The following is a 27,386-nucleotide window of genomic DNA, read 5'->3' on the forward strand; positions in this document are numbered from 1 at the left end:
GTGTCTGTCTGCTGTCACTAATGTCTGTCCTCAGGGTTCATCCACGTGGTACCATGTGTCAAACTTTTTCCCTCCCCCACTTTTTTATTTTATTTTTTTAGCTTCTTTCCTTTTTTAAGGCTGAATAATATTCCATTGCATGGATACATCACAGTTGGCCCCCACACCTTTTGGTGGACATGTGGGTGTTTTCCTTAATGTACTTTTAAGAATGTAAGGAACAGGGGCTGGGGATGTGGCTCAAGCGGTAGCGAGCTCGCCTGGCATGCATGCGGCCCGGGTTCGAGCCTCAGCACCACATACAAACAAAGATGAGTCCGCCGAGAATTAAAAAATAAATATTTTAAAAAAAAAAAAAGAATGTAAGGAACAAAATTGAATGTCAAGATCCAAGTCCCACACTTACGTATTTATTCATTATTTTTCATTTCTTTACACTCAATGGGGGCAGAACTCAGGGCCTTGTGCTTGCTAAGCAAGTGCTGACCACTGAGCTGCATCACAGCTCCCAGCACTAACTTAAGTGGAGGCCCATGGGAAACATTCTCCAAGGTGGCTGTGTGCTGGGCTGTGGCCCTCGGGGACATCAAAGCTGCACAGTGAGCACAGGCCTCAGCACATGCTAGACAGACAGGAGGTGCTTGCAGTTTTTTGTTTGTTTGTTTTTAATAAGAATTAGCCATGGCTGAGTTATTTGCTGAATAACTTAGCCCCTATTGAGCATGCATCTGTGGAGGGTTGGAGCACTGGGAAGTCCATCTGTACGTGGGCTCTTGTCCTCTGTCTGACAAGGATCATGCTGGTGACTCATGGTCTGTGGAGACCGAGTTGTAAACTAGCCTCTACGGCAGGTGAGCGGTCAGCTCAGGGAGTCCTTGTTGGGCTGGAGTTGTGGCTCAGTGATGGGGCACCTGCCTGCCTTGAGGCACTGGGTTCAATCTTCAACACCACATCAAATAAATAAATAAAATAAGGCTATTGTGTCCATCCATATACAACTTTAAAAAAGTATATTAAAAAAGAGTCAAAATGGCATTATTTTCTATGATTTCTTTTTTAAGGAAACACAAATTCATTCAGTATTATGAATTCTGCAGCTGGTGTTGAAGATCTTAAGATTGTACAGGTGGCAATTCCAGGTAAGGACATTGATCTCACTTTATCATAATTTGTAGTGTACCTTCCATTCTGTATTTACTGTTTTATGACACAGGTTGGTCTTTTGGAGCTGTTGATTTTTAATAGTGTAGGTCACCACACACCAAGTGCACTCCTATTATCATGATTACTGGGACTCTAGTTTTGCCAGGATAGGGTAGGAACTTCAAGTACCAGCTGTCATTGAATTGGAATTGGCTACAGAGGTGTAATTTATTTATTGCCCATCATTAAATAATCTTTTGTTCTAAATGTGTTGAAATATGTATCTGGAAAGATAGCAAAGAATCTAATAAGATAGTTCCTCTAGGGTAAGAAACTGAGAGCTGAGGTAGGGATTTCTATATGTTATTTTAGAATAGCATACAATTTAAACCATGTGATTGTTTTAGTTATTTAAAATCAAATAGAATAAAATGTTAACATTGAGAAATAGTGACTTCTGGTCCTACTATCTCTTATTCCTTTTTCTTGTTGTATTGCTTTGGCTACAGTTTCTACTAATTAAGATTTCTAATTATTGAAGAGTGGTAGTGAGAGTTCACATTCTTGTGTGATATTGAAAATATTCCCTAAAAGTAGTATGGATTGTGTCTATACAGGATTATAGTCTGGAAAATTCTCTATTGTCTGTAATGACTTTATTTACAAATTTCCAAAATGCCTGATTACTGGTGAAAGTAAACTGATCAATAAATCAGGTGAAGTGCTAATGGGCATTTTCTCAGCAGCTTTCTTGGGGGAAAAATACACTAATAACCCTGGATTATTTATTTACTTAATTATTTTTAGATAACGAGAAAGAAAAATTATCAAGCATTGAAAAGACTAAACAGCTACGAGAACAAGTCAATGACCTCTTTAGCCGAAAATTTGGTAAGTTTTTATATCAACTATTTATATGCTTGAAATGCTTCTTTTTAAAAGAATGTCTTATAAGAAATTGATCTGTGAAAAAGCTGTGATCAGAATCAGTATTCTCTTTCGTTGTTGACAGTGTCTTTTTTTGTTTGCTGGGGATTGGGAACAGGGACCTGTGCACACTGTGCATCGATCTATATCCCAGCCTGTCAGTGTGTATTTGTAACCAAAGAGCTTTTCCATGTACTGCTGGAGAATAAAGTAGCAATAGCTAGTCACCAAGAATCTCATTCAAGGAGGATGTTTTAAATCCTGACATATAAAGGATATAAAGAAATATAAAGGATGGTGCCGGGCACCTTGGCATATGCCTGTAATCCTAGCAACAGAAGAGGCTGAGACGGGAGGATTGCAAGTTGGAGGCCGGCCTCAGCAATTTAGACCTTGTCTAAAAAAATAAATAAAAAGTTCTGGGGCTGGGATTGTGGCTCAGCGGTAGAGCGCTCCCCTAGCATGGGTGGGACCCGGGTTCGATTCTCAGCAGCACATAAAAATAAAGGCATTGTGTTGTGTCCATCCTCATCTAAAAAATAAATAAATAAATAAATAATATATATTTTTTTTAAGTACTAGGGATGCAGCTTGGTGTTGGAGTGCCCCCACATTCAATCCCCAGTACCCCCCACCAAAAAAAAAAAGAGTAAATATGGTTTGGGAAGAGTAGGTGAGGCTCAGCTTTTTATGTTGCTGGTCGCGTCCCAGGTGAAGCGATTGGCGTGGACTTCCCTGTGAAAGTTCCCTACAGGAAAATCACCTTCAACCCGGGCTGCGTGGTGATCGACGGCATGCCCCCGGGTGTGGTGTTCAAAGCCCCCGGCTACCTGGAGATCACCTCCATGAGAAGGATCTTGGAGGCTGCAGACTTCATCAAATTCACAGTCATTAGGTGAGCAGAGTCCCCAGCGTGGCAGGGACTGTGCGGGACCCAAGGGGCAGCCCAGGGAGCTCTGCCCGAGGATGGCCCGGGGGCTGCCGGGATTCCAGGCCAGGCTGGCATCTTGCCACCAGCTCTTTGAGGTGTGAGCACGCACCAGCCTCCCCGCCCTGGCCTGCTGCCCACCTCAGCTTCCCGCCCTCTGCCCGGGCTGCACTCTAATGGGGGACTGCGAGCTCCATGGCCTTCACTCTCTCTCTCTCTCTCTCTCTCTCTCTCTCTCTCTCTCTCTCCAGACCGCTTCCAGGCCTCGAGCTCAGCAATGGTGAGTGTCTGCGTGAGGGGACGTGTCGTGCCTGGGGTGCCCTGGCCTGGTGGCAAAGACTCACGTGGGGCCTTTGCTTTTGGAGGCTGGAGACTTGGATCCATACTTCACTTTTCCTGGCACAAGCTTCTAGACGCTGGTGCTTAAATTTTTTGTGTGTTTGCATCCCGGCGCATGGGACCCCAGCCCTACTTGCTAAATATTTTTAATGTCCCCTGCAGCCCTGGCAGGGAAGTCAGTGTCCTATAGGGTGATCAAGCAGGAGGTATAGTGATATTCCCAAGCTCTCCAGTCACTAGGGAGCCTCCTGATTTAAAATTTGAAAACTAGGCCGTGTGTTTAAATGTTCCTATTCCTTAAACTCATCTGGTGGCCAAAAGATGTCCTCGCTTTACTGAGGAACCATTTACACTCCATCAGGTGGACTCAGTGGTCAAGCACCTTCCCAGGCTGTGCAAGGCCCTGGCTTCAGACCCCAGCACCACCCCAAAATCCACTTGTATTAAGGGAATTCCTTCATCCCTCACGTTGACAGCTGAGCTGCTGCTGCTCTCCCACAGGAGCATTCAGAGGCGAGGCTCCACCACTTTGGGTGCATCTCCAGAGTTGTGTGAAGGTCACCACACCCAACATCAAAACGTCCCCCTCATCCCCCAGCACATGCGTCCCTCCCACTTTCAGTCATTTCCCCTCTCCGTCCCCAGCCCAAAGCCACCAACACTTGATTTCTGTCCTGTAACTTGCTGGGCTTCCATCAGTGAACCCTTCCCTTGTACCCTCTGGAAGCACCTTGCTGACCTGCCCAGGGCCAGGCTCCTAGATCTAAACACCAACACAGGGAACAGATGTGCATGCATGAGCTCTGCAGGTCTGGGGCGGTCTGGTAAACGGCCTTCTGCACTCACTGCTCCTTACTTCAAAGTTCTCTTGGGGTTCAAATGAGAAAGCATATGTTGAAATGCAAACAAGAAGGCACAGTGGCACGTGCCCCTAATCCCAGCTACTTGGGAGGCTGTAGCAGGAGGATCACAAGATCAAGGTCAGCCTTAGCAATTTAGCAAAACCTTGTATTAAAAATAATAATAATAATAATAAATGGGCCACTTGTCGTGGGGCACATCTGTGATCCCAGCAATTTGGGAGGGTGAGCAGGAGGATTGCAAATTTGAGGTCAGCCTTAGCAACTTAGCAAGATCCCTTAGCAACTTAGCAGGATCCTGTCTCAAAAAGAACTGGGGACGCAGCTCAATGGTAAATCATCCCTGGTTCAATCCCCAGCACTACAAAAAGGTTAAAATGTAGACATAACACTCCAGTTCATCCTGTTTGAAGCAGATATAACAAACACAGCTATGCTCTGAACAAAGATTTTGTGTGTGTGTGTGTGTGGTGCCGGGGAGTGAACCCAGGGTCTCACACGTGCTAAGCCTGCCCTCTACCACAGCTCCTCCCCAGCTCCCTTTTTTTGGCCCATATGCCTTTTTATGTTTTGTTTTGTTTTGTATTTACTGATGGGCAGCCTGCCTTTATTTCATTTGTTTATTTTTACGGGTGCTGAGGATCCAGCCCAGTGTCTCACGCATGCCAGCCCAGCCCCAGCCCCAGCCCCTGCCCCTGCCCCTGACCCTGACCCAGCCCCTGACCCAGCCCCAGCCCCAGCCCCTGCCCCTGCCCCTGCCCCGCCCCAACCCCTCCCCCAGCCCAGCCCCAGCCCCAGCCCCAGCCCCAGCCCCAGCCCCTGCCCCTGCCCCTGACCCTGACCCAGCCCCTGACCCAGCCCCAGCCCCTGCCCCTGCCCCTGCCCCGCCCCAACCCCTCCCCCAGCCCAGCCCCAGTCCCACCCCAGCCTCTGCCCCTGCCCTTGCCCCTGCCCCAGCCCCATCTACCTTTTAAAATGGAAGTTATAGGTCATAGTGCAGCGCGGGTGGAACCCGAGGCCGTATTTCATCCTTAACGCCACACACAAAGTTTCACAAAAACCCATCCCCACGTTTTCTTGAGACGTGACCCTCCCGCCACAGCAGGCGGTATCCACTGGGCAGCAGTGTGCACGTCCCCTCTGCAGGGGCCATTCCCGCCCCAGCCCCTGTGTCCCTCGGTTCACCATCGTGCTTTGATCCCAGTGGTACCACGAAGTCAAAGGGTGACCTAGTTTTCTTTTTCCCCCGCGCCTCCCGGGAAGTGGGAAAGCGGAAGATCGACCAGGAGGGCCGCGTGTTCCAGGAGAAGTGGGAGCGCGCCTACTTCTTCGTGGAGGAGCAGAGCATCCCCACGTGCCTCATCTGCAAGCAGAGCATGTCGGTGTCCAAGGAGTACAACCTGCGGAGACACTACCAGACCAACCACAGCAAGCACTACGACCAGTACACGGAGCACATGCGCGACCAGAAGCTCCGCGAGCTCAAGAGGGGGCTGCGCAGGTACCTCCTGGGCTCCCCTGAGGCCGGCGCCCCAGAGCAGAAGCAGACGCTGCCCAGCGCGGGGCGCCCCGACAGTGCGACCGAGCAGCCCGCCGAGGACGTGGCCGGCAGCTTGTGGGAGAAGCTGCGTGAGAAGCTGCGCTCGTTCGTGGCCTACTCCCTGGCCATCGACGAGATCACGGACATCAACAACACCACCCAGCTGGCCATTTTCATCCGCGGCGTGGACGCCGGCTTCGACGTGTCCGAGGAGCTCCTGGATACGGTGCCCATGACGGGCACCAAGTCCGCCAATGAGGTCTTCTCGCGCGTGGAGAAGACTCTCAAGAAGTTCAACATCGACTGGTCGAAACTAGTGAGCGTGGCCTCCACGGGCACCCCCGCCATGGTCGATGCCAACAGCGGCCTCATCACCAAACTGAAATCCAAGGTGGCCACGCTGTGCAAGGGCTCGGATCTGAAATCCGTCCGCTGCATCATCCACCCAGAGTCCGTCTGTGCCCAGAAGCTAAAGATGGACCACGTCATGGATGTGGTGGTGGACTCGGTGAACTGGGTCTGCTCCCGGGGGCTGAACCACGGCGAGTTCACCACGCTGCTCTACGAGCTGGACAGCCAGTACGGCAGCCTCCTCTACCACACCGGCATTAAGTGGCTCAGCCGCGGGCTGGTGCTCAAGAGGTTCTTTGAGTCTCTGGAGGAAATCGACTCCTTCATGTCCTCCCGAGGGAAGCCGGTGCCCCAGCTGAGCTCCAAAGACTGGATCCGGGACCTGGCCTTCCTGGTGGACGTAACCATGCACCTGAACACCCTGAACATCTCCCTCCAGGGCCATTCGCAAGTCGTCACGCAGATGTACGACCTGCTGCGCGCCTTCCTGGCCAAGCTGTGCCTCTGGGAGACGCACCTAGCCAGGAACAACCTGGCCCACTTCCCCACGCTGAAGTCGGTGGCCAGACACCAAGGCGACGGCCTCAACTACGTCCCCAGGATCGCGGAGCTGAAGACGGAATTCCAGAAACGACTGTCCGACTTCGAGCGCTACGAGAGCGAGCTGAGGCTCTTCAGCGCCCCGTTCTCCACCGGGATTGAGAGCGTGCGCGAAGAGCTGCAGCTGGAGGTGATCGACCTGCAGTGTAACTCGGCGCTGAAGGCCAAGTACGACGAGGTGGGCGTCCCCGAGTTCTACAGGCACCTCTGGAGCAGCTACCCCAGGTACCGCAGCCACTGCGCCAGGGTCCTCTCCATGTTCGGCAGCACCTACGTCTGCGAGCAGCTCTTCTCCATCATGAAGCTGAGCAAGACCAAGCACTGCTCCCAGCTGAAGGGCTCACAGTGGGACCCCGGGCTCCACGTGGCTTCGTGACGAAGGGACAGCTGCCGGCCAGGCCCCACGGCAGGAAGCTTAGGATGTCCCTGGCCCGGGACTGGAAGACGAGGACGTGAACTATTAAGCATTTTGATTATTCCAGGTTTTTTTCTTTTCCACTTTGAAATGGAAGTGTAATTTGCAGCATCATACCTGTTTGTACGGCATTTTATGCTTCCCTGTAGTTGAGTAAAAGTCAACCAAGTTTTACTGTATTTTTCTGCTCAGTGACTCCACCGGCCTGGCCTGCTTCACCCATGGGCCTGACCCGCCCCTCCCCCCAGGCACTGTGGTCGGCATCTCCAAGCCTCAGAGAGTCAACAGGTAGAGGAATGGGTGACCTGCTGAGGCTATTTGCACACCCACTGGTCATCCTGCCTGTTTGCATGGTGTCCCACGTGGCCTGACACATTCCCAGGCGTCAGGAGGTCGGCTGGTGACCTAATTACAGAGTAGAGCCCTCCTGTGAAGTTCTGCCTCTGTGAAGCAAGAAAGGTCAGGCTTAAAATGGAAACTCTCCAAACCAGTAACACCCATAGCCAAGGCAAAATAAGCTGAGTTTTGGAGGTTGTTTTTTTTTTTTTAAGAAAAAAAAAAGAACTTTATTTTGAATAATTTCAGATTTATGGAAAAGTTTCAAAAATAAAAATAGCATGAAGAACACTCTTGCACCCACATTAGCGGCAGCCCACAGTGAGCCTCTCAGCGCGGGGTCCCCCCCTCCCGCTCATCTACAATCGGTGCCTGTCAGCAGGAGGAGTGACTGTGCCTGCACAAACACGCATTTTTAACTAAGCCTTTTGAGAAAAGGTTATATACATCATTTATCCCTAAATACTTCAGGGAACATTTTCTAAAAATAACAGTGTCCACTTATATGACCATAATTGGGAGACTGAGGTCAGTAGGTTGAACATTGGGGTAGCATTTTATCCAGCTCTCCACGATCCTCCAGGTCCATCTGTTAACCGGGTGACCACCTTTCCTTTACAGCATTTTCCTCCTGGCGTTGATCTTCGAAGTCAGTTAGGTAGGTAGGCGTGCATCTGTGTCCAGAGTCTCTATTAATCACTGGAATTAGCAACCCCAAAATCAGAACTCTCCAGATCCGGAGGAAGGCACTTGAGTAAGGGGAGCCCCCAGCCTGATGGCCGCCTGGGGAAGCTGTGCAGATCGGGCTTTGACAGAGACAAGGCAGGAGCTGGAAGGAGAGACCACGCCCCACACTGCACCTGCTCGCAATGGAACTCAGTGCCTGTCCTCAGGGGAAAATAGTCCCACCCGGCTCTTCCTCTTCCACAACTGACACAGGGTGTGGCTGGGTGTGCAGGCCCAGAGGCTGACTTCCTGGGGAAGGAATGCAGGAAGGACTGGTCTCTACTGGGGGCCAGTGGGAGGCCCAGCTCCTGTGCAGCTGAGCAGATGTTAACACTGGATCAGGGGTGAGGGCTGAGGCAGGGAAAGATCAACCAACCCTCATTTTATGGACGGGCAAGAGGCTGAGAGTGGTTGAATGGCTTGCCAAGGTCACACAGCCCTGAGAGAGTCATCAGGATTCAAGTCCCAGTGAGGCCGGAGTCTCTGTTCTTCATTTCCACGCAGCCACTGAGCCAGACATGGAGACCCAGCGAGTGTCTGTCCTGCAGCCTCTGAGCTCCTCCTCATCTTCTGTGTGGCTCCCTGGTGGTGAGCCCATCAGAGGACAGAGCGGGAATGGCAGGCTCAGCCTAAGTGTCTTGTGTTAACCCAGTCAAGGGGCTGCCCAAGCCCCAGATTCCCTCTTTACCCTGGAGTGAGTTGGGATGAGCCTGGTTTGGGATACAGTGGCTGTTGACCAGCAGTGTCTCTCACCCATGTGACTAAACCAAGGAAGCCACCGAAGGAGAGTGGTTTTCAGTAGCCATGGTGATGGGTGTCTCCAAATGGGAGCTTTGGAGTGACAGGGTCAGGGAGATGGAGAGGGGGGCCCAGCCTAGGACCTGGGGCCTGGATTTGATAGTCTCTGTCAGTTCCCAGGATGACCTGTGCTGGCTGTTTCAAAGCCCTGCCCTCCCATCCGGGGACGGGCAGAGAAAAGAGCTAGTCACACCTCCAACACAGGCCCCAGGACTAGCGGTCTTCAGAGGGCCATGAGGGCCAGGCCACCTCCCCCAGCTTCCCTAGCCCAGTGTCCACCACAAGGCCTGACTCGCCTGCATTTATTTCCCAGCTTCAGTTCCCTCATCTATAAAATACCCACCTGCCAGGTTGTTCTCAGAACTAGAGATGCTGAAATGAGCCAGCACTACATTCAGCTTTGAGGAAATTGTTGGCCGACAGACAGTGCAGGCCGGACTGGAGCGGGCCCTTACAGGATTGCAGGTGTGGGCCTTCGGGTGACTCCCTGACCACCCCACACACACAGAATGCTACTGCTGACATGTCACTTGGAGGGGCCCAGAAGTACCAAAGAGATGAGGTCAATGTTTGATCAGGATTTCAACTTAGGGGGTCTAATATGAAACTTAAAAAGGATGAAAATAAGTAAGATATATTTAATAAAAAGATAAGAGAGCGACTGAACAAGCAGGGGTTGGGGCTGCTGTTGGATCTCCCACAGTGCGTGTGATAGTGATTGAAGCCAGACTTTTCCAGCAAATAAGATATGCAAAATTCCTAACCAGGTAGGGGCTCCGGTGGCTTTCCCAAGGCCTCTGTCAATCCTTTGATGGTCAAATGATTCCAGAAAGATTTGTCCTTCGTGCAGGCTCATCTCCAAGGGGACCAGCTTTGCCCCTCCTCAAGTAGCCACTGCCCATGTAGGGGGAGCAGCTCTCCACACACCCCATGGCCTCTGGACAAGAGAATCTTCTGCAAGATTTGCAACTTCACTCGGCTCCACTGTGGCTTTGCATTTGGGGAAGGACCCACCAGGAGAGATCTGGAGGCCGTGGGCCAGCAGCAGTGCTTGGGGAAGTGGTGAGGCCGTGTTCATTAATGAATTTAGCTTTCCATTACACCCTCCTAACTGGGGCCGGTCTCAGGGAATCATCAGAGGAGCCTCCATTCCTAAATCACCTTTTTTTTTTTTTCCCGGGTCTGCATAGGCACACTTCACCCTGGACTGCAACCCTTATTCTGTCTCGAGGCGGGGCTGCATCCACCCACCTTCAGGACTGTTCTGCTTGTGACTACAGTCAGAGCGGGAGGTTTCTGTACAGGCAAAAGATCAGTGAGGGACTCAGGGTTCCTCTTGCATCTGGCCTTCTGCAGACCTGTTCTTGGCCAAGGCCAAGGCAATGGGCCCTTGGCTCTTGAAACTTCTACCCAGCAGAACTCACTGTCCCCTCTCCTCATCCTAGAAACACCCTTGGGGCGGAGCCTATCTCTTCGGAGCCTCGGTCCACTCTAAGCAACATTCATGTAGATGGCGGACAGCCACGTGGGGAGGGGGCCGGGGCTGCCCCGGCAGACACCAGCTATGTACACACACAGACAGGGTACAGGGATGGCTGCCCCGCCTCAGACGGCGGACGCCAGCTTCCTCTTGGTGCTCTCGCTGCAGCGGTGCAGGATGAGGTCGGCGCTGGGTCGCGGGGGCACCGCGGGCTGCGGCTTCGCACGCTGACTCTGCGGATTCTCCCCTGCAGGAGGACCACAGGCGGGTCAGAGGCCCCGCCCCGCCTCCCAGCCCTTGGCTCCGCCCGCCCTCCGCTCCCGCCTTCTCGCCCTCACGCTCCATTTGGCTCCGCCCCCTGGGTCGCCCCGCCTATCGCGCCCTCGGGCCACGCCTCTAGTCCGTGGTCCCGCCTGTCCTGTAGAGCTCGCTCCGCCCTCTAGCCCCGCCCCGTATTGCCCCGCCCATGGCCCGCGCCGCCCGGCACTCACCCCGAGGGCTCCCTGCACTCTTCGGCCCTGGCTGCGCCAGGCGGCGACGCTGCTGCAGGAAACGGACGCTGTTGCGGCGATAGGAGTCCTGGCTGAGGCGCTTCCGCGACCGCTGGTGGATACTGTGCGCGTTGCGGATGGTCGACCTGGCCCAGCAGGAGGGGGCGTCGTCAGAACGCTGGCCCCGCCGCGCCCGCGTCCCTGCCGCTAGGGACACCTAGTGGGCACCTCCCCGCCCCGGGGTCCAAAGACTGGCTGGAGGGAGCGGGAAGCGGCTGGAGGTCCCGCACGGCCCGGGCGGGGACATGCACCTGCCTGGGTCATGAACACTTAGCCCTGACCCGCTGCAGAGCCCAGGCCACCTCCCACGCACCTTGTTGGCCTTCCCCTTCCCCGGGAAGCCCTCCGGGGCTTCCCCGTGTTCACCGACCACCCCTAAGGCCACTGAACATCAGCGACGTCGCCTCTCCCTCACGTCCCCGCGGTCCTCCCCGTGCCTGCCCCGCCCAGCCCCACGATCCTCGCACACCTGCGGGGCGGCGCCCCTCGGCCCTTGATCTGGCGCTGGGCCTGGGCCGGGTCCTGTCCCGACTTCTGCAGGTACATGGACGGGAAGTAGCCAGTGACATCCTCCTTCCTGCAACAGAGGCAGCCCTTGAGGCCCTGGCAGAAGTGGAGGGCTCCGGGAAGGCGGGTTAGGAGGCTGCGGGCAACCCAGGCCCCCCCCTCCCGTTTCCCCACCCGCGCCGCGCAGTCCCCCCCCCCAGCTCTTCTTCCAACGGGGAAGGGGAAGGACGTTAGGTGGAGAGTGCTGGTCCCCCAAGGGTCTGGCGCTCGCTATAGGACATCTGCAGAACTGTACGGTCAGCGTTTCATTTTGTGGTGATGGCCTTTTGTGTCCTATGAAAGTCACATTCTTCTCTGCCTTCTTCCAAACAGCTTTTAGGTTTTACCCTGGGTGAAAACCTGTGATCCGTTCAAAATGAACGTGATCCTGTGAGGCGGGGGTCTCGGCTTTCCTGCTTCTCCCCATAGGACTATCCAGCTGTTCCTGCAGGTTCCTGGTAGGGCTTCCTCTCCACCCCCAATACTGGATTTGGGAGTGAAAGCAAAACTCTGCACAGCACAGAAGACCCAGGTGAAGCCTAACCTTCTTGATGGGGAGAGACTCACAGGAAGACTCTTGGGGTGGTGTTAACTGGAGAAATGCTGCCTCAAAACGAGCCCCCAGCCCAGGGCCAGGCTCAGATGTTTGTTGTGACCACAGCCTCGAACCCAGGTGGCCCAGGGCTCTGAAAACACAGGCTCTGGGAGGCCCCCTGGCTCCAGAGAGTCTGTTTTCCTCAGAACCAAAAAAAATACTATTGACATTCCTTAGGAGAAGCCTGGATAGGAATCCAATGAAAGTCTTCAAAGCAAGAGGAATGACTTGGTCACCTGTGCCTTTGTCACACGTGACACAAACAGCTGTGCTGCTAGAGGAAGAAAAACTGGTGGATCGGCCAGGAAGAGACCCTAAGTCACAAAGGGACTCGTACCCCTTTGGACCAGTACAGTAAACCCCACAGGACAGGCAGGATGAGCTCATCCCCCGGCCCCTGCTACTGTGATGAAAACAGCCCAGAGAGGGGTAGTGGTTCACCCAGAGTCACACAGCCAAGCCAGCTCAGAGCCCACGCAGGTTATGCCCAGGCCAGTGCTGATTCAGGTAGGCACTGCAGTGGGGAGGTGCTGTCCTACCTGACCACCCACCAGCCGTCCAGGAGCTTATGAATGACCTCGATGGTTTCCCCCTGGGACAGAGACATCTCGTCCTCCTCTACGGCAGTATAGGCTTTGATGGTGACGTAGGGCTCACCTGGTGGGTGACAGGGCCACAGGACATGATGTGAGGGTCTGCCCAGCATGAGGATCACTATCCCTGTCCTCACTTCTACACCCTGCTCCTTCTTGGTCTCCTTTTGCAGGTGCCTCCTGCCACCCACTGCTGGAGTCCACTCTGGCTTTCAGCCCTCTGCCTCCCACCCACCACCACCCGCACCAGAGATGAGGAGTCTCATAGCTACCAAGGCCTGGCCAGGCACCCAGATGTGAAAAGTGGGTAGGGGAGCACCCATGCCCTTGGCACTCAGAACCGCACAGCGCTGGTCCAGGGTTGGCACCTGTGGCCGGCAGGCCTTTGCTAGGCATTGGGGTTTTTTTTGGGGGGTGGTACCAAGGATTGAACCCAGGAGTCCCATCCCCAGCCGTATTTTGTATTGTATTTAGAGACAGGGTCTCACTGAGTTGCTGAGGCTGGCTTTGAACTCGCAATCCTCCTGCCTCAGCCTCCGGAGTCGCTGGGATTACAGACCTGCGCCACTGTGCCCGGCCCTTTTCTAGTTTTTAATGAGGAGCCATAAATCACCCCCACCCACCACCGGATGGTGAGCTTCCTGGGCTTTAAAACATGACCAAACATCCTGGCTCCTCCAAACCCCCTGCCGGCCCTATCGGCCCTGGGCTGCCCGGTTCCACTTCTGGGCAGTGGTGGCACCACCTGCAGGCAGCTCTTCTCCCCAAGCCCCAGGTCTTCCTGCTGGGGCAGCCCCAGGCGGCCACACTGTGACCCTGGCTGACCTCCTCCCAGGTCCCCTGTCTCCACTGAGGACACCATGATCCACGAGGCCCCAAGCCAGAGGATGGGCCTCAGCCTCTGCCCACCTGGCAATCGGGCCCAAACCCAAAGCAGTCACACTGGCCTCTGCACATCCCAGGCCCTCCCACCCCTTCCTCTGGCAGTCCCTTGGCCTGGCAGGGCGGGGTCACCTGCATAGTTGGGCTCTGGATCCTCTGCCTCATCAGGACTGTCCAGGGGCTCCAGGAAGGACGCTGGCACCCAGCCACGCTTGGCCTTCATTTGGCAGAACCACCAGCCTGCGCCAGGGACATGGGGAGGTAGAGGTGGGAACACAACCTGCCTCAGCTATCAGGGTGAGGACACAGACCCACAGACACCCAGTGCACAGATCCCACAGTGTCACCTCCATGCCCACAGGCTCCGCGTGACAGCACCAAGCCCCCTTCAAATGAGCTGTGTCCCCCGTATATGGCCCCTGTGGCCCCCCGTGGAACACACGCGTGGACATGGCCCCTGCCTGTGGGCCAGGCCCGGGGGCGCCAGGCTGCCTGGCCTTGGTGGGGTGGTGGCTGCGGGGCCTGAGGCCTGCAGCAGGGTGGGGAGCTGACCGCTCTCGCTCTTCTCCACGACCTCCACGATGTCCCCGGTGGCCACGGCCATCTCCGAGGCCGAGTTCTTCCCGTGGTCGGCGATGGCCCGGTACGTCTGCAGGATGATGGGGCCCGTGATATCTGGGGCAGGGGAGGGCAGAGTGAGGAGCAGGGAAGGTGTCCTCCGCGCAGGTCACCAGCGCCGCACGGTCCGCCCCCCACCCCTCAATGCCAGGCTACCGGGTGGGTGGAGGTGGGCAGAGAGCCCGGCAGCCCTGCGTCACCCAGGGACCCGCCTTCCCGACACTGGTCCATCCCCCGGGGCCCTTCTCAGCTGCTGAGGTGGCCCCCAGTGGCCTTCTCCAGCATGAACCAGGATCCGCTGGGGTCCCCGGGACCTTGCAGGTCAGGTGCCTCTGCAGGGACTTCAGTCCCCACATCAGCCAGCCCCAGACGCTGCCCCTGCTGCTGCTTGCTATGAGCCCAGTCCTCCCCCAAATTCTAACCCTGGGCCTCAGAATGTGACGTGTGGACATGGGGCCAAACTAAAATGAGGCCACAGGGTGGACCTGCCGCAGTCCACCCGCGTCCTTGCAAGGAAAGATGGCCGGATGTGTAGGGAGCCCAGGGAAGACCCGAGGGGGCCCAGCAAGCTACACTGAGCCCCCAGGAGACCAGCCTGCCAGCCCCTTGACCCTGGGCCTCCAGCCTCGGAACCGGGAGAAAGTCCACTCCTGCTGTGCATGTCCCTCCAGCCGCAGTGCCTCGTGTCACAGCCAACAGGCACCACTGGTCTCCGGGCCTCATGAAGGCCTCGCTCGGCTGAGGATGCTCTGCAGCTGAGCTGCCAGGGCCACGCTCGGGAGCCCAAATCCCACTGCACAGATGGGTGGCCCGGGCAGGAGTCTGAAGTCACGTCAGACTCAATGGCACAGCCGTTCCCACCTCCTGTCCCTACAGAGGTGGTGACCTAGCTGGCATTCTTTTCTCTTTTTCTTTCTTTCAAGACGGGATCTCATCACATTGCCCAGGCTGTCCTTGAACACCCGAGCTCACATGTGCCCCCTGCCTTGGCCACCTCCCGTGCTGGGACTGTAGGCAATGCCATCACCGCCACCCCTCCCCCACCCCCACTCGACAATCCAGACTAGAAACAGTCACACACCCTTGTGTCACCCCTGAAGGCCACTTTGGCTCCCAACACCTGTTCATTCACTCAGTCACACGTGTCCCCCAGGCTGCTGGGAGCAGGGGCTGTGCGGGGCTCTGCAGCCACGGGGTGGAGACACACCACCACCTGCACAGTGTCCCCCAGAGACCCAACTCTTCCGTGAGACAACACGAGCCCGCACAGCCCGCTCTCCCCAGCTGCTGTCTGCCCTGCCGGCCCCAAGCTCTGGGTCCCTGACCACCTGGGCAGTACCCAGGTACCCCTGCTCCCAACCCCGCCTTCTCACCTGCCGCGTTACTCTTGCCATCTTTGGGCATCAGGTATGTCTCTGGCTTCTTCACCCTAAGCAGAGAACAGCCTGGGTCAGACCCTGGGCCTCCCACTGGGGAAGGGAAGGCTCTGGGCAGACCTGCAGGAGGACTTCCCAGGAGCTAAGAAATGAGGGGAATTGTCAATGCAGGGAACAATAGAGGCTAGATCCGGGAGGGAGGCCTTGGGGAACCACCAGGGCTTCTGCTGGGCCAGCCCAAGGGAGGGGCGCGCAGAGGGCTGGCAGCCCCCCGCAGCCCCAGGGAGGCAGAGGCCCTCCTCTCCCGGCTGGGTGACCCCACACACTGGTGGCTGCAAGTGCCCTTCCCCTGGGGCCTCAAGAGCCTCCTTGTTCCTACCACCTCCTCCCACCATGGAGCTGTCCTCCCTTGGACCAAGCCGCAAGTTCAAGGTCAACAAGTACAGTCTGGGGCGGTGCCATCAGGCTCTGCCTCCCTTTAGGGACAGACCTGTCCTCCAGGCCCGTCCCTGAGTTTGGTGATCAGAGAGAGACTGGTAGAGGCCCCTCGCCCCAGCTGCTTGGAACTCACTCAGCCTCCCAGGTGGCTCCATGCAGGGCCTGGGTACAGGAGCCCAAGACCCTCTCAGCAGCCAGCAGAGGCCCACCCCGTGTCCCTGAAGGACACTGGAGATATGCTGTCACTGCACCTGGCATGACACCCATCCCTCCGTCCTCACCCCCCATCACGGATGCATTCAGAGGGCGGAGGGGCCACTCCTGGTCCACAGGCAGAAGGCTGCAGGGTCAGGACGAGACCCAGAACTTTGGGCTTCCCTCAGCACCAGGGGCTCAGAGGAGTCCCAGGCCAGATGACACCACCTGGGTTGGCACCTGCCTCCTCCTTTCCAGCTGTGTGACTGAGACAAGTCATTTGCCCTCTCTGAGCTTGGGGCTTCTTGTCTGTAAAACGAGGCAGGTCCCACTGCCCTCCAGGCCCACTCCCTCCTTCCCGCTCCTGCCTGGTGGGCGGAGACGGCCACTTACTGGCTGTCCGAGGGGAGCTTGAGGTCATCCGGGCGCACCTTGAAGAAGTCCAGGAGGTGTGGGCAGCGGGAGATCTTGGCGGGCAGCCCCATGAGTGCGTTGCAGTACTCGGTGAGCGTGCCCTGGCGGCTCTCCGCCGCCCGCTGGCCGTCAAACCACCTGGGAGCTGGCCGGAGGGGCGAGAGACCAAAGGGGTGAGCACACCCACAAGGTCAAGTCCAAGGGGAGTGCAGGCAGGGGCCGTGGAGGGGGGCAGGGGCTGGGAGGTGGCCAGCACCCTCACCTGGGAGGTGGGGGATGATCCTGCTCTCGGGGTTGATCTCTCCGGCCTCAATGGGGAACATTTCTTTTAACAATTTCTAGAAGAAGAAGGGAAGATGCCGAGGACCTGGCCCCCTTGGACCCCTCGGGCCAGGGACGTCCAGGCCTGGATCCCTCCTCCTCGCCCTCCCTCACCCAGGTCACCAGGGAATCCTTTCCCTCCCCCCCGGCTGTGTTGGCCCTAGTCAGAGCACCTGGCCGTGCGGCCTCCACCCCTCCTTCTTCCCTCTCCCACCCACCCTGCCCGTGCTGTGAGTGCTCCCAGCAGTGGGGACACATGGTGGCTAACACTTCTTGAAAGTTAAATACGGCACCCCAAACTGTGGGCCGGGGACCTGGGTTCCGAGGTTCCCCAGGACGGCGGGCGGGTCGGTGTCCCCTGCCCACCCCACACTCACGTGAAACTCATAGATCTCGGTGAAGCGCCGGTACACCACCTTCTCGGACAGGTCCTGCCACTTCACCAGGAACATGTACACCTGCAGGGACGATGGGGACAGTCACCTCACTCAGCCTCCCGGATGGGGCTGCCGTGAGCCGCTGAGGAAGCTAAAGGTTGGGGTGTGGGCGCCCTGGAGTGGGGGGCCTGGGCCACAGAAGCACAGCCTCGTGGACAGAGGAGTGTCACTCTCCAGCGCTGGGACCGGGAATGTTCCGGAATATTCCCCCAAATCCCAGGCAGAAAGCTTGGTCCCCATGCAGCACTGTCCTGGGGTGGAGCAATTGGATCACAAGGGCCCTGATGTCCTCGGTGGACTGACCCGACAGCTGGATGGAGTCCCCTGTTGGAGGGAACTGCAGGCTGTCGGGAACGGCTGGGAGCGGGTCCCTGGGCCACGCCCCTGGGGACCATGTCCTGTCCCTGGCTCTCTTTGGTTTCTGCCCTGCTTCCCAGCGCCAGGAGCGCAGCGGCTTGGCTCTGCCGCGTCTTTCTGCCACGATGGGCTGCCTCACCCCAGGACGAGGGTCATGGAGTCTGCCAATCGGGGACCGAACCTCCGAAACCAGGAGCCCCAAATAAACCTTTCCTCCTCTTGGTCACAGTGACGAGAAGCTACTGACCCGTGAGGCAAGACGGGAGCTCCCATTGGGGTTTGGATGTGGCCTGTCCCCGAGGGCTCATTCGTTGGGAACTTAGTCCCCAGTGTGGGGTGTCAGGAGCTGGTGGGACCCTTAAGAGGTGGAGGCTCGTAGGAGGGAGTAGGCACTGGGGTGCTGCCCTGGGGAAGGGTGAAGATGGTTCTTGTGGGACCTTTTGATTAGTTCTTGTAAGACTGAGGTAGCTCTCCGGCTTCTTGTCCTGCCATAAGACCTCTCTCCTCTCTCTTGTGCTGCAACCACTGTGGTGCCATCTGCCATGACACCCTCCCCAGAGCCTACGCCAAGATGTTTGGACTTTCAGCCTCCTCACCTGAGAGCTCAGCTAATCCCTCTTCTTCCTAACTACCCAGGCTCAGGCATTTTGTTATAGTAATGACAAATGAACAGATAGAGTGTCTCTGACATTAATTCAGATTCCTCATCGTATAAATTAGAGAGAAAAGTAGGCCCTCACCCCTAAAGCTGGTGTGGGTGTCACACGAAGTTGGGAACGAAAAGGGGCGTGCCCCAGCCATGGAAGAACTCAGTAAGATGACATACAACTGCATTCCTACGAAATGTCCAGACCAGACAGATCCAGAGAGACAGACAGGAGAGGCGTGTATGGTCGCTGGGGCTGGGCTGTGGGGAGTGGCTGCCAACAGGTGCAGTCTTTTCTGGAGGGAGGTGTGGCGGAGAGATTTCAAGTTGACTTGGGCAACGATTGCACAACTGCGAACACACTTGAAACCGTTGGATTGGGTGGCCTGTGAGTTACAGCTCCATAAAACCATTCACAAAACAATTCAGTATAAAAACACAACTCGGCAAAACGTTAGGAGGACATTCTTCAGCGTGCCAAGGAGCAAATCAATGATGCGTGTCACAGCGTGGCGGGGTCTGCAAGTCACTGTGCCAGGCACGAAAGGCCACCGCTGGCTGTCTGATCCCACATCCAGGACGTCCTGCATCAGCAGGGCTGCCGGGAAGGGCAGGAAGTAAGGACAGGGACGGCCACTGGGGTGGGAAGAGATGGGGAGGGAAGCACCTTCTGGACCCGGATGCAGTTTGGGTCACACAGAGACCAGCCCCCTCCAAACCCAGCAGAGGCACCTTGGAGATTGGTGGATTTCACTTGATGTAAATGTGGGATCAAAATAGAAAAAACTGATTCTGCAATCTGTATACGGGGTAAAAATGGGAGTTCATAACCCACTTGAATCAAAGTGTGAAATATGATATATCAAGAACTATGTAATGTTTTGAACAACCAACAATAAAAATTTAAAAAAAAATAGAAAAAACTACAATACTGAGCTGTGGTTAGTGACCTGCTGAGGGATCCAGGACAAAGCCGACGGTGTTTGCGATGTACTTTGAAATGCACCAAAAATAAAATGGACAGGAATGGGGTGTCACTCAGGTGTGGAGCCCTGGTTCAGCCCTCAGGAGGCCCTGGGCTCCATCCCCGGGCACCAAAAAGAAAAACAGTGTAAGACACAGGATGATAAAGCCAGTACAGGAAAGTATTCACGTGTGTGTGTGTGTGTGTGTGTGTGTAATTTTTTTTTTTTTGATACCAGGGATTGAACCTGGGGTGTTCAACCCCTGAGCCCCAGCCCCTGTTGCTATTGATTTTTGAGCTGGGTCTGGCTGTGTCGCCCAGGCTCCGGGCTTGGTCTTGAACTCCTGGACTCCAAAAAGCAATCCTCCTGCCTCAGTCTCCAAGCAGCTGGGACCACAGGTGCACGGCAGTACGACCCTGAACCCAGCTTCAATGGGTGTTTGCACATGAACTTTCATATGTCAACAGCAGGGAGATAGAAGGGACCCAAATGTCTAAAATATGTATGGGGGTAAACAAAATGTGGTCCAGGCACATAATGGAAAGTTATTCGACCATGAAAAAAAAGGAAATTCTGACCCATGTCACAAAGCAGATGGACCTGGGGGCCGGCATGTGAAGGAGGCAGCCAGGCGCTGGAGGTAGGACCGAACACTTCCACTCACGCCAGGTTCCTCACGGTGGCCAAAGGCAGGCAGCAAGGCGTAGGTGGTGGCTGTGGGGCCAGAGCGGGACACCAGGAGGTGCTCTTTACTGTGTGGAGGTTCAACCTGAGATAACGAAAGCCTCTGCAGACGGGTGGTGGCCCCGGGGGAGAGGGAACAAGAGAGTGCGCTCAACTCTGGGAGCTGTGCCCTTAAAGATGATTGAAATGGCAACTTTCATTTAGTGAGGACCTAAGAAACTTAGCAAGACCTGTCTCTAAATAAAATATAAAAAAGGGGGCTGGGGATGTGGCTCAGCGATTAGGCAGCCCTAGGTTCAATCCCCAGTACCAAAAAAAAGCAAAAATTATATATGCCGAGGCTGGCCTCAAACTTGTGATCTTCCTGTCTCAGCCTCTGGAGTTGCTGGGACTACAGGCTTGCACCACTCGGCCTGGCTAATTGTTTTATCTTATTATTAATTATTATGTTAATCTCTCACTGAGCCTAATTTATATGTCAAACCTTGTATCATAGGTATGTACATATAGGACACGTCAGGTTCTGTACTGTCCCCAAATTTCAGGTGTCCCCTGAGGGTCCTGGAACCCGTCCCAAAGGACTAAAGGAGACTTGCGTAATGAAAGTAGTTGTAACCCACTGGGTGAACCAGGAAACCAGGTGCCCACGTGGACATAAATGAGCAAACAAATGAGGGAGGAGGGAGATCTTGACAGTCAAGTGCAGACAGAATGGGGGTTTATAAAATCACTCTCAGGAGGGCTCCAGTTGTTTGGGCAAGGGTCCTCGGGAACAGGACAGTCTCGTCATTTCCGACACTCTCTCCAGAGGTTGGCTACCAGTGACAAAGGGGAAAACAGAAGCTCGACCACAGATAACCTTGGAAGACAGCCCAGAGCTGGAGCCAAAAGTCCCTTCTGCAAAAGTGGGACCAGCTGAAACTGCAGGCACCTGCCAGGTCGCAGGAGCCTGGAGTGGCCTCCAAGACGTCCCTGCCCAGGCCAAATCTCATGGAGGCATTTGATGAACCCAGACGGACATTCCACAGAGCACCTGGCCTGCCCTCTCCAAAGTGCCAAAGTTGAGAAGGACAAAGACCCGTGAAGAAGGCTCGGGGGGATCTGCTCCGCTGGCCGAGTGCCCACCTCGATGCACGGGGTTTGGTCCCCACCCCCACCCCCCAAAAGAATGATCCAGATTAAAGAAGACGGTGATGGCTGATTGGTGTCAGACGGCGTGCTGAGCCTGAAGACACTGTAACACCGAGGACACCTGCGCGCAGTCTGGGGCCTGGGGCCTGGGGCCTGTCAACACCGATTCCTTGACTTTGGCTGGCCGCCACGGTAGTCATGTAACATGGGGCACCTAGAGCTCATGGCAACGGAATACGGAGCCTCCAGGCCACCCGGAGATAACTCAGAAAATCTGACTCAGAGGCTGGGGGGGAGGAGGGTGCCGGAGGAAGAGTCGTGGTCTTGGCCCCTGTGCTAAACTGACACAAGTGTCACAATCTACTAAGCAGGGGACCTCCCTGACTCCTCTGGGCTTGGGGATCCAGTGACAGGGTGGCATGTCTGGGCAGGATGGGGACATTTTTGCTCCCCCTGTTGGTGTGGCCCTGAGGAGTTAGACTGTATGTAACTGACACCAGGAGCAGCTGGGACAGCCTGGCCGGGGACCACTGGGTGCCAGGCCGCGGAGCAATGGCGGGCGGGAGTGACTGCAGCCAGGACAGCCCACGTCCACCGCGACCTGGCCGACCATGGCCACCAGCCCAAGACCCCGAGACCCCATCCTCGCCGGTCCAGGTGGCCCCTGTGTGGCGAGGTGACATCACTGTCCCCCAAGGCATGCCCACCAAGTGGCCACACGCAGTGCTGCTGGGTACTCACGTAGTGCTGGCTGGGGGCGAAGCGCTTCTCGAAGCCCAGGAGGGCGACATGGCGGATGAAGGTGTCCCCCATGGCTGGCAGCGGCGCGGGCTTGGCCTCCCCAGGAGCCGCCCAGGCTGGGCCTTAAATGTGCTGGAAAGAGGAAGTTGGTGGCGACTGTCCCCACTGGGCGGGGACGGGGAGGGCGCAGGAAGCGCTTCGCTGCTTCTCTCAGTTTCTAGGAAATTTTTTGGAGCTCCAACCCCGGGGAAGGGGACGGGGACAGAGATGGGCAGCCACAGGGCATGGGCCAGGGACTCGCAGCAGGATGGCTTGACCTCCCCGACCTCCCAAGGAGGCCCACAGGTGGCCCGGCAGCCACGTGGCCCAGCCCAGGGCCTGTCTCCTGGGGACACCCACTGCTCCCACCTCAGGGCCCTGGCACTGTGACAACCTGGTTTCATCTTCTCACGTCTGTGACCCCATCCTCATTTCCTGCACGTCGGCCAATGTCACCTCCACCGAGAGGCCTTCCTTGATAACGTCACGCAGAACAGGACGCTTCGCTCCTCACCTTCCTGCTCTACTGTTGTCCCCAGTGCCCATCCTGATGTGTCACCAACTTAACTTCTCTGCTGGCCAGAGCGTGCGTCCTGGAGGGCAGGCCCTGGCCCCTCTGTCAAGGGCTCTGGTCCCACCCCTACGCCCAGAGGGCCCCGCAGTATCCAGGCTATGACTCCCTGCTGCTGAGTGACTGAGCCTCTCCTTGGAGTGCATGTGCACGCGTGAGACACGCCCCCTGAGGAGCATACAGGACCATCACAGCCAGGACATGTATGGCACAGCTCTGAGCGAAGCCCAAGTTCTGATCAGGGAATCTGTCCTTGTGAGCGGTTTCCTGTGTCCCTTCTCGGGGTGTGCTGGGGATCCTGGCACCTGGGTAGGCAGGTCCCACCACATGGAAGAGCGGCTTCCTGGAGCACGCAGGGGTCGGGAGGCAACAGCACCCCCTGCAGCACTCAAGGCCTGGCCTGGAAACCACCTAGGCCAGCCTGAGGTGCTGGGAGCCAGGTGACCTCTGGCTCTGGGGCGGGGACCGCGGCAGGGGCTGGACAATGCGCCCTTCCTTGAGAGGGATCCTGGTTCCCTGAGTGAACTCATTGTCTGAACTTTGAGTAAGAGGTTGAAAACAACCAGGTTCCATGGCCCACGCCTGCAGTCCCAGAGGCTGGGGAGGCCAAGGGAGGAGGATGTGAGTTCAAGGCCAGCCTCAGCAATAGCAAGGCCCTAAGCTGCTCGGTGAAACCTGTCTCTGAATAAAATGCAAAATAGGGCTGGGGACGTGGCTCTGTGGTCAGTGCCCCTGGGTTCAATCCCTGGTTACTGCCCCACCCCACCCCCCCAAAAAAAGGTTGAAAACAAATGGGAGACTGAGCAGACCCTAGGCTGGTGGCTTTCCTCCTGCCACCTCAGCTCCGCGTCCCCTCTGGTCCCGTCGCAGGTGCCGTGGCCTGGAAGGACCTAGGCACAGGACTGCTGCAAGTGGCCTCTGGCCTCAGCACTTCCTTCCCCACCCCAGGCTTCCTACTCTTGAGTAACTGCCCGGCCAGGCCTTTGGGTCCTGGGGACACCAGGCCTGGCTCAGTTGCCACCCTCCTGCAGCCTCCAGAGACCTGGCCTTGTGCCTATGTGACCCCTGGCACAACGGCCAGGTAGTGCCAAGAACGTTTGACCTTGTAGTGACCTCTGTGAGCAGGCCCTCGGCCTTTGTGTCAGGGTGACATGGGATTCATGTGAACGCATGGATGGAGCACTTTGGTGACCAGATTATTATTATTTTTTTAAGGAACTGAAGGCCGGGGGTGTAGTCCAGTGGTACAGTATGTGCTGAGGACATGCTGGGCCCTGGCTCGGGCCCCAGTACAGTGGGTGAACCCCTTCCCTGCCCCACAAAGAGGGATGAACAAATAGGGAAGGAGATGATGAATACAGAATTTTTTGTGGGGGAGGAGATAAAATTTTTAAAAACTTTAAAAAATTGCGAAATAGGGCTGGGGCGCGGCTCAGTGGCAGGGCGATTACCTAGCGTGTGAGGCCCTGGGCTCCGTCCTCTGCACCACATAAAGTCATTTAAAAAAATGTGAAATATGTAGAAAACTGCAGTTTAGCTAAGCACTAAGAATTATGACTGCTACAGACATCCAGGGAGCTGTCACCTGGGCAATGAAGTTCCCCAAGTCCCTAGGTCCCCAGCAGGAAGGACTCCGGGTCAGGTGCAGTGTTTTGCACTTTTTTTTTTTTTTTTTTTTTAAAGAGAGAGTGAGAGAGTGAGCGAGAGAAAGAGAGAGAGAGAATTTTTCAACGTTTATTTTTCAGTTCTCGGCGGACACAACATCTTTGTTGGTATGTGGTGCTGAGGCTCGAACCCGGGCCGCACGCATGCCAGGCGAGCGCGCTACCGCCTGAGCCACATCCCCAGCCCCAGTGTTTTGCACTTTGAACACAGCTTCTCTCCAGGACCTTTAGTGCTGCACTTCACAGATGGGAGAAGGAAGGGGGAGGGGTCACAAGGTGGCCCAGCTGGTAAGCAGAGCTGGGACTGGAACCCAGGCCCATCCTCCAACCCCACAGCCCCCTCCCTGCCAGCCTGCAGGAAGGAGGGAACTTCTCACACCAGGCCAGACAGGAGGGGAGGCAGGGAGGACCTTGGCTTCCCTCGGGCCACTCGGCTTTCCCCAAATGGGCCGGTCTGGTCATTTCCTTACCCAGGAAATCCCCGAGACTGGGCCAATGGACAGTGTGGAAAGGGGCTTCGCGTCTGGAAACCAGGCCCAAGCAGGGCCCTCTGGGATCTTCTGCCAGGGGAGGTGATTTTTGTCGTGGGACTGTTCTTTTGAGGCCTAAGACCCTTCTGGTGCCCTTCTTAGGGGCTTGACATCCTGATCCTCTGTCAGGCCACTGTGACAGCCCTTGGCCGGCCCACAGAACAGTTCTAGACAGGCCCAGAGCAGCAGGAGGGGCCCGGAGCCAACTGCTTGGCCAGGACACTGGCTCTGTGGGGCCAAGGTCGCAAGGGCAAGAGGTTTCTACAGGTTACTCATAGGGTCTCCGCCTCCCAGGGACCCCAGTTTCCCTTCAGCACAATCGTGTGGGACGTGCTCTGCTGAGTGGGGATGGACACTGGGCGACTGCATAGAGGACACAGGCTCAGGCCACGCCACTGGCCCCACTGCGTGGGATTCTTCTCTAGGGCAGCTCACGGTGTCCTTGGGTCTCTGTTCAGGGGCACTGGAGGGAGGGGGACCCAGGCCCCTGACAGGCCCTGTGGGGAGGACAGACTGCTGGGCTGTGAGCACTCCGACCCCGAGGCTGGTCCTGACAGTCCCTGGCCAGTCTGCTTAAGCCCTCTGGGCCTCAGTTTTGCCAACTGTACAAAGTCACTGACAACTGAGCCCACCTCCTGGGCTCCTGTGAGGACTAAGCAAAGTGAGGTGCCAGGGCTGCCTCCATGGTGCAGGGACGCAAGGGGAGGGGCAGTTCCAGGCCAGGGGTCAGGGGGTCTTGCTGCAGGCCGTGGGCCCGTTTCAGGTTCAGCCGGCAGGGCAGCAGCGCCTGCCGTGGGGCAGCTCTGCCCAGGCTTCCTGGGCCAAAGGGCAGGCTGGTGGTGGAGGTAGTCTGGACGCTACCCTGGCCACGCCTATCCCACTGCACTTCTGTCCTCTGGAAATACCTGTGGGAGAGATGGGGACTCTCCAGGCCGCCCCGCCCGGAGCCCGGCTCCCCTTGCCCTTCCTGCTGCCCTGCGGCCGCGCTTCCAGCCAGCCCAGCAGCTCGGCACCACCCGGGGCTGGGCGAGCTATTGTGACCCAGCCTCAGAGTCCAGTCTCCAGGGAGGGCTGGCCATTTCTGCGGTTGTCCCCAAGAGTGCAGAACAAGCAGTGGTGGGATACAGCCTGTCACTACCCAGGGAGAGCCAGGGTGCAGCTGGTGCAGGGCACATGTGGCTTTGAGGGACGCATACCAGGGTGCCCTGCCAACTGGACCTTTTGGAAACCTGCCTGGGGCAAGCTTAGGTCCTGGCTCCTAGGGGAGCTGCCACTGCACTGCGGAAGCCTCAGCAATGCTAGACTCTGTAACGCCGCCCTCTTCCTCTGCGAGCAACAAGGCAGGAAGCACCTCCACAAACAGGTGTTGTGTCATCGCCTGTGTCACCGACTTCCCCAAAACCAAACCACCAGCAAGGTACAGCGGCCTCAGGCCCAGAGGGAGCACTGCAGCCAGACAGCCCTTGGTTTTGGTCAGTGTGCAGAGGGAAGGAGCTGGCTGGCTAGGCCCACAGCACCTGCCATGAGTCAAGCCCGGAGCAGAGCAGAACCCCGGGATCAGGGAGCAGGGCAGTGGAGTCCACACTAGAAACAGATGCCTGCAGGGTCCCCTCCTCCCCTGGGAGCATGTGACATCTTCAAAGCATGCACCACAAGTCCAGAAACTAGGGCTCCCTTCCAGGAGGTGAGTGCTGGACCCTGAGTGTCCAGAGGTGCACACTTGGTGACAATCATCTGCCCACTAAGAGTCAGCCAATGCCAGAGCTGGTCGCTGTGTGGACATAGCCGGGGCTGGGCGCTGCCTGGGTGTGGCCAGGGCTGGCTCACTGTCTTCCTCCCCTACAGACCTGCTGGCTTCTGGGGCAGGAGGCAGATCTGGGGGCTGAGGAGGCCCAGAACCAGCACCTCCGTCCGAGGGAATGGAGGAGGAGTGCCACCTGGGCCTCAAGGCTGCCGCAGGCCCAGACTCAAGCCTGTGTAGGGCGGGGCATCAGCTTCCTCCAGAGCCCTGGACCTCACTGCATAGGACAGTTTTTCAAGACGTACCCCGCAGTGTGCCAGCTGCCAAAGCCTGCCTGTGTGCTGTGGCTGGGGGCAAGGGCCGTTGTTTCTGGTGCCAGGCGGCTGGCTGCCCTGAAGGCCCTAGGCAAAGGCCACTCAAGGGCAGAGCTTGTCCCTCTTGTGGACACTACCCTGGCCACGCCTATCCCACTGCGTGGCTCTCCCCAGGGCTTGGGGGCAGTGAGATTTACCCTACTTAGCTGACAGGACTGAATTCCTACCGTCCAGGGACACAGACCTGCTCCAGGAGTGGGGTCTGCAAGGGTCCCAAAGCCTTGGTCCGGAGTCACCTGACCACACTGGCTGGTCAGCCCATCCCGCCTTGAACTACCGCAGAATCACGTCCCACGAACAGGAACACGTCAGATCTACCTCAGATCCCAGACATGTTTTTTTTTTTCAAATTCAGACCTAAAGACTAATGGGCAAATCTCACCCTCCCACCTCCTGAATAACCGCGCTCCTTCCCACTGGCCTTCTCAACAGGGGGGCAAGGCCTCTGTGGGGGCTGCTGGGCTGCAGGCAGGCCACAGCTTCACTGCCACCATCTTCAACAGGCCTGGCCCCTCTGCCATGTGCTGTGGCTTG

The 27,386-nt window shown here is 56.6% G+C and overlaps 2 protein-coding genes across 9 annotated transcripts in view; one reads left to right on the forward strand and one right to left on the reverse strand.

Moving 5' to 3' along the window:
* The window catches only part of LOC124078095 (general transcription factor II-I repeat domain-containing protein 2B), a 31,456-nt gene extending 24,174 nt beyond the window's left edge, over positions 1-7,282 (forward strand). For 7 of the 8 annotated variants that reach the window (XM_058572210.1, XM_046422721.2, XM_046422722.2 and 4 more), the window contains 5 exons: positions 1,062-1,139; positions 1,951-2,034; positions 2,782-2,965; positions 3,250-3,278; positions 5,461-7,282. In XM_058572210.1, coding sequence (XP_058428193.1) covers positions 1,062-1,139; positions 1,951-2,034; positions 2,782-2,965; positions 3,250-3,278; positions 5,461-7,064 — 1,979 coding nt within the window. In that variant the 3' untranslated portion in view covers positions 7,065-7,282. The remainder of the gene's footprint in view (positions 1-1,061; positions 1,140-1,950; positions 2,035-2,781; positions 2,966-3,249; positions 3,279-5,460) is intronic. The other variant, XM_058572211.1, reaches the window with a different exon arrangement.
* A 2,299-nt stretch (positions 7,283-9,581) lies between these two features.
* Ncf1 (neutrophil cytosolic factor 1) lies at positions 9,582-22,082 on the reverse strand. The gene is made up of 11 exons (XM_046422727.2): positions 21,934-22,082; positions 17,350-17,430; positions 16,914-16,989; positions 16,631-16,796; positions 15,602-15,657; positions 14,163-14,285; positions 13,743-13,850; positions 12,675-12,792; positions 11,464-11,571; positions 10,935-11,080; positions 9,582-10,690 (listed from the first exon to the last, which is right to left on the reverse strand). The coding sequence occupies exons 1-11, from the start codon at positions 22,003-22,005 to the stop codon at positions 10,569-10,571; spliced, it is 1,176 nt and encodes a 391-aa protein (XP_046278683.1). The 5' UTR covers positions 22,006-22,082; the 3' UTR covers positions 9,582-10,568.
* Positions 22,083-27,386: the final 5,304 nt, after the last annotated feature.

This window comes from Marmota monax, unplaced genomic scaffold (assembly GCF_021218885.2).
Source record: "Marmota monax isolate L192 unplaced genomic scaffold, Marmota_monax_Labrador192_F-V1.1 WCK01_AAM20220418_F8-fsc00237, whole genome shotgun sequence".
NCBI classification, from domain to species: Eukaryota; Metazoa; Chordata; class Mammalia; order Rodentia; family Sciuridae; genus Marmota; species Marmota monax.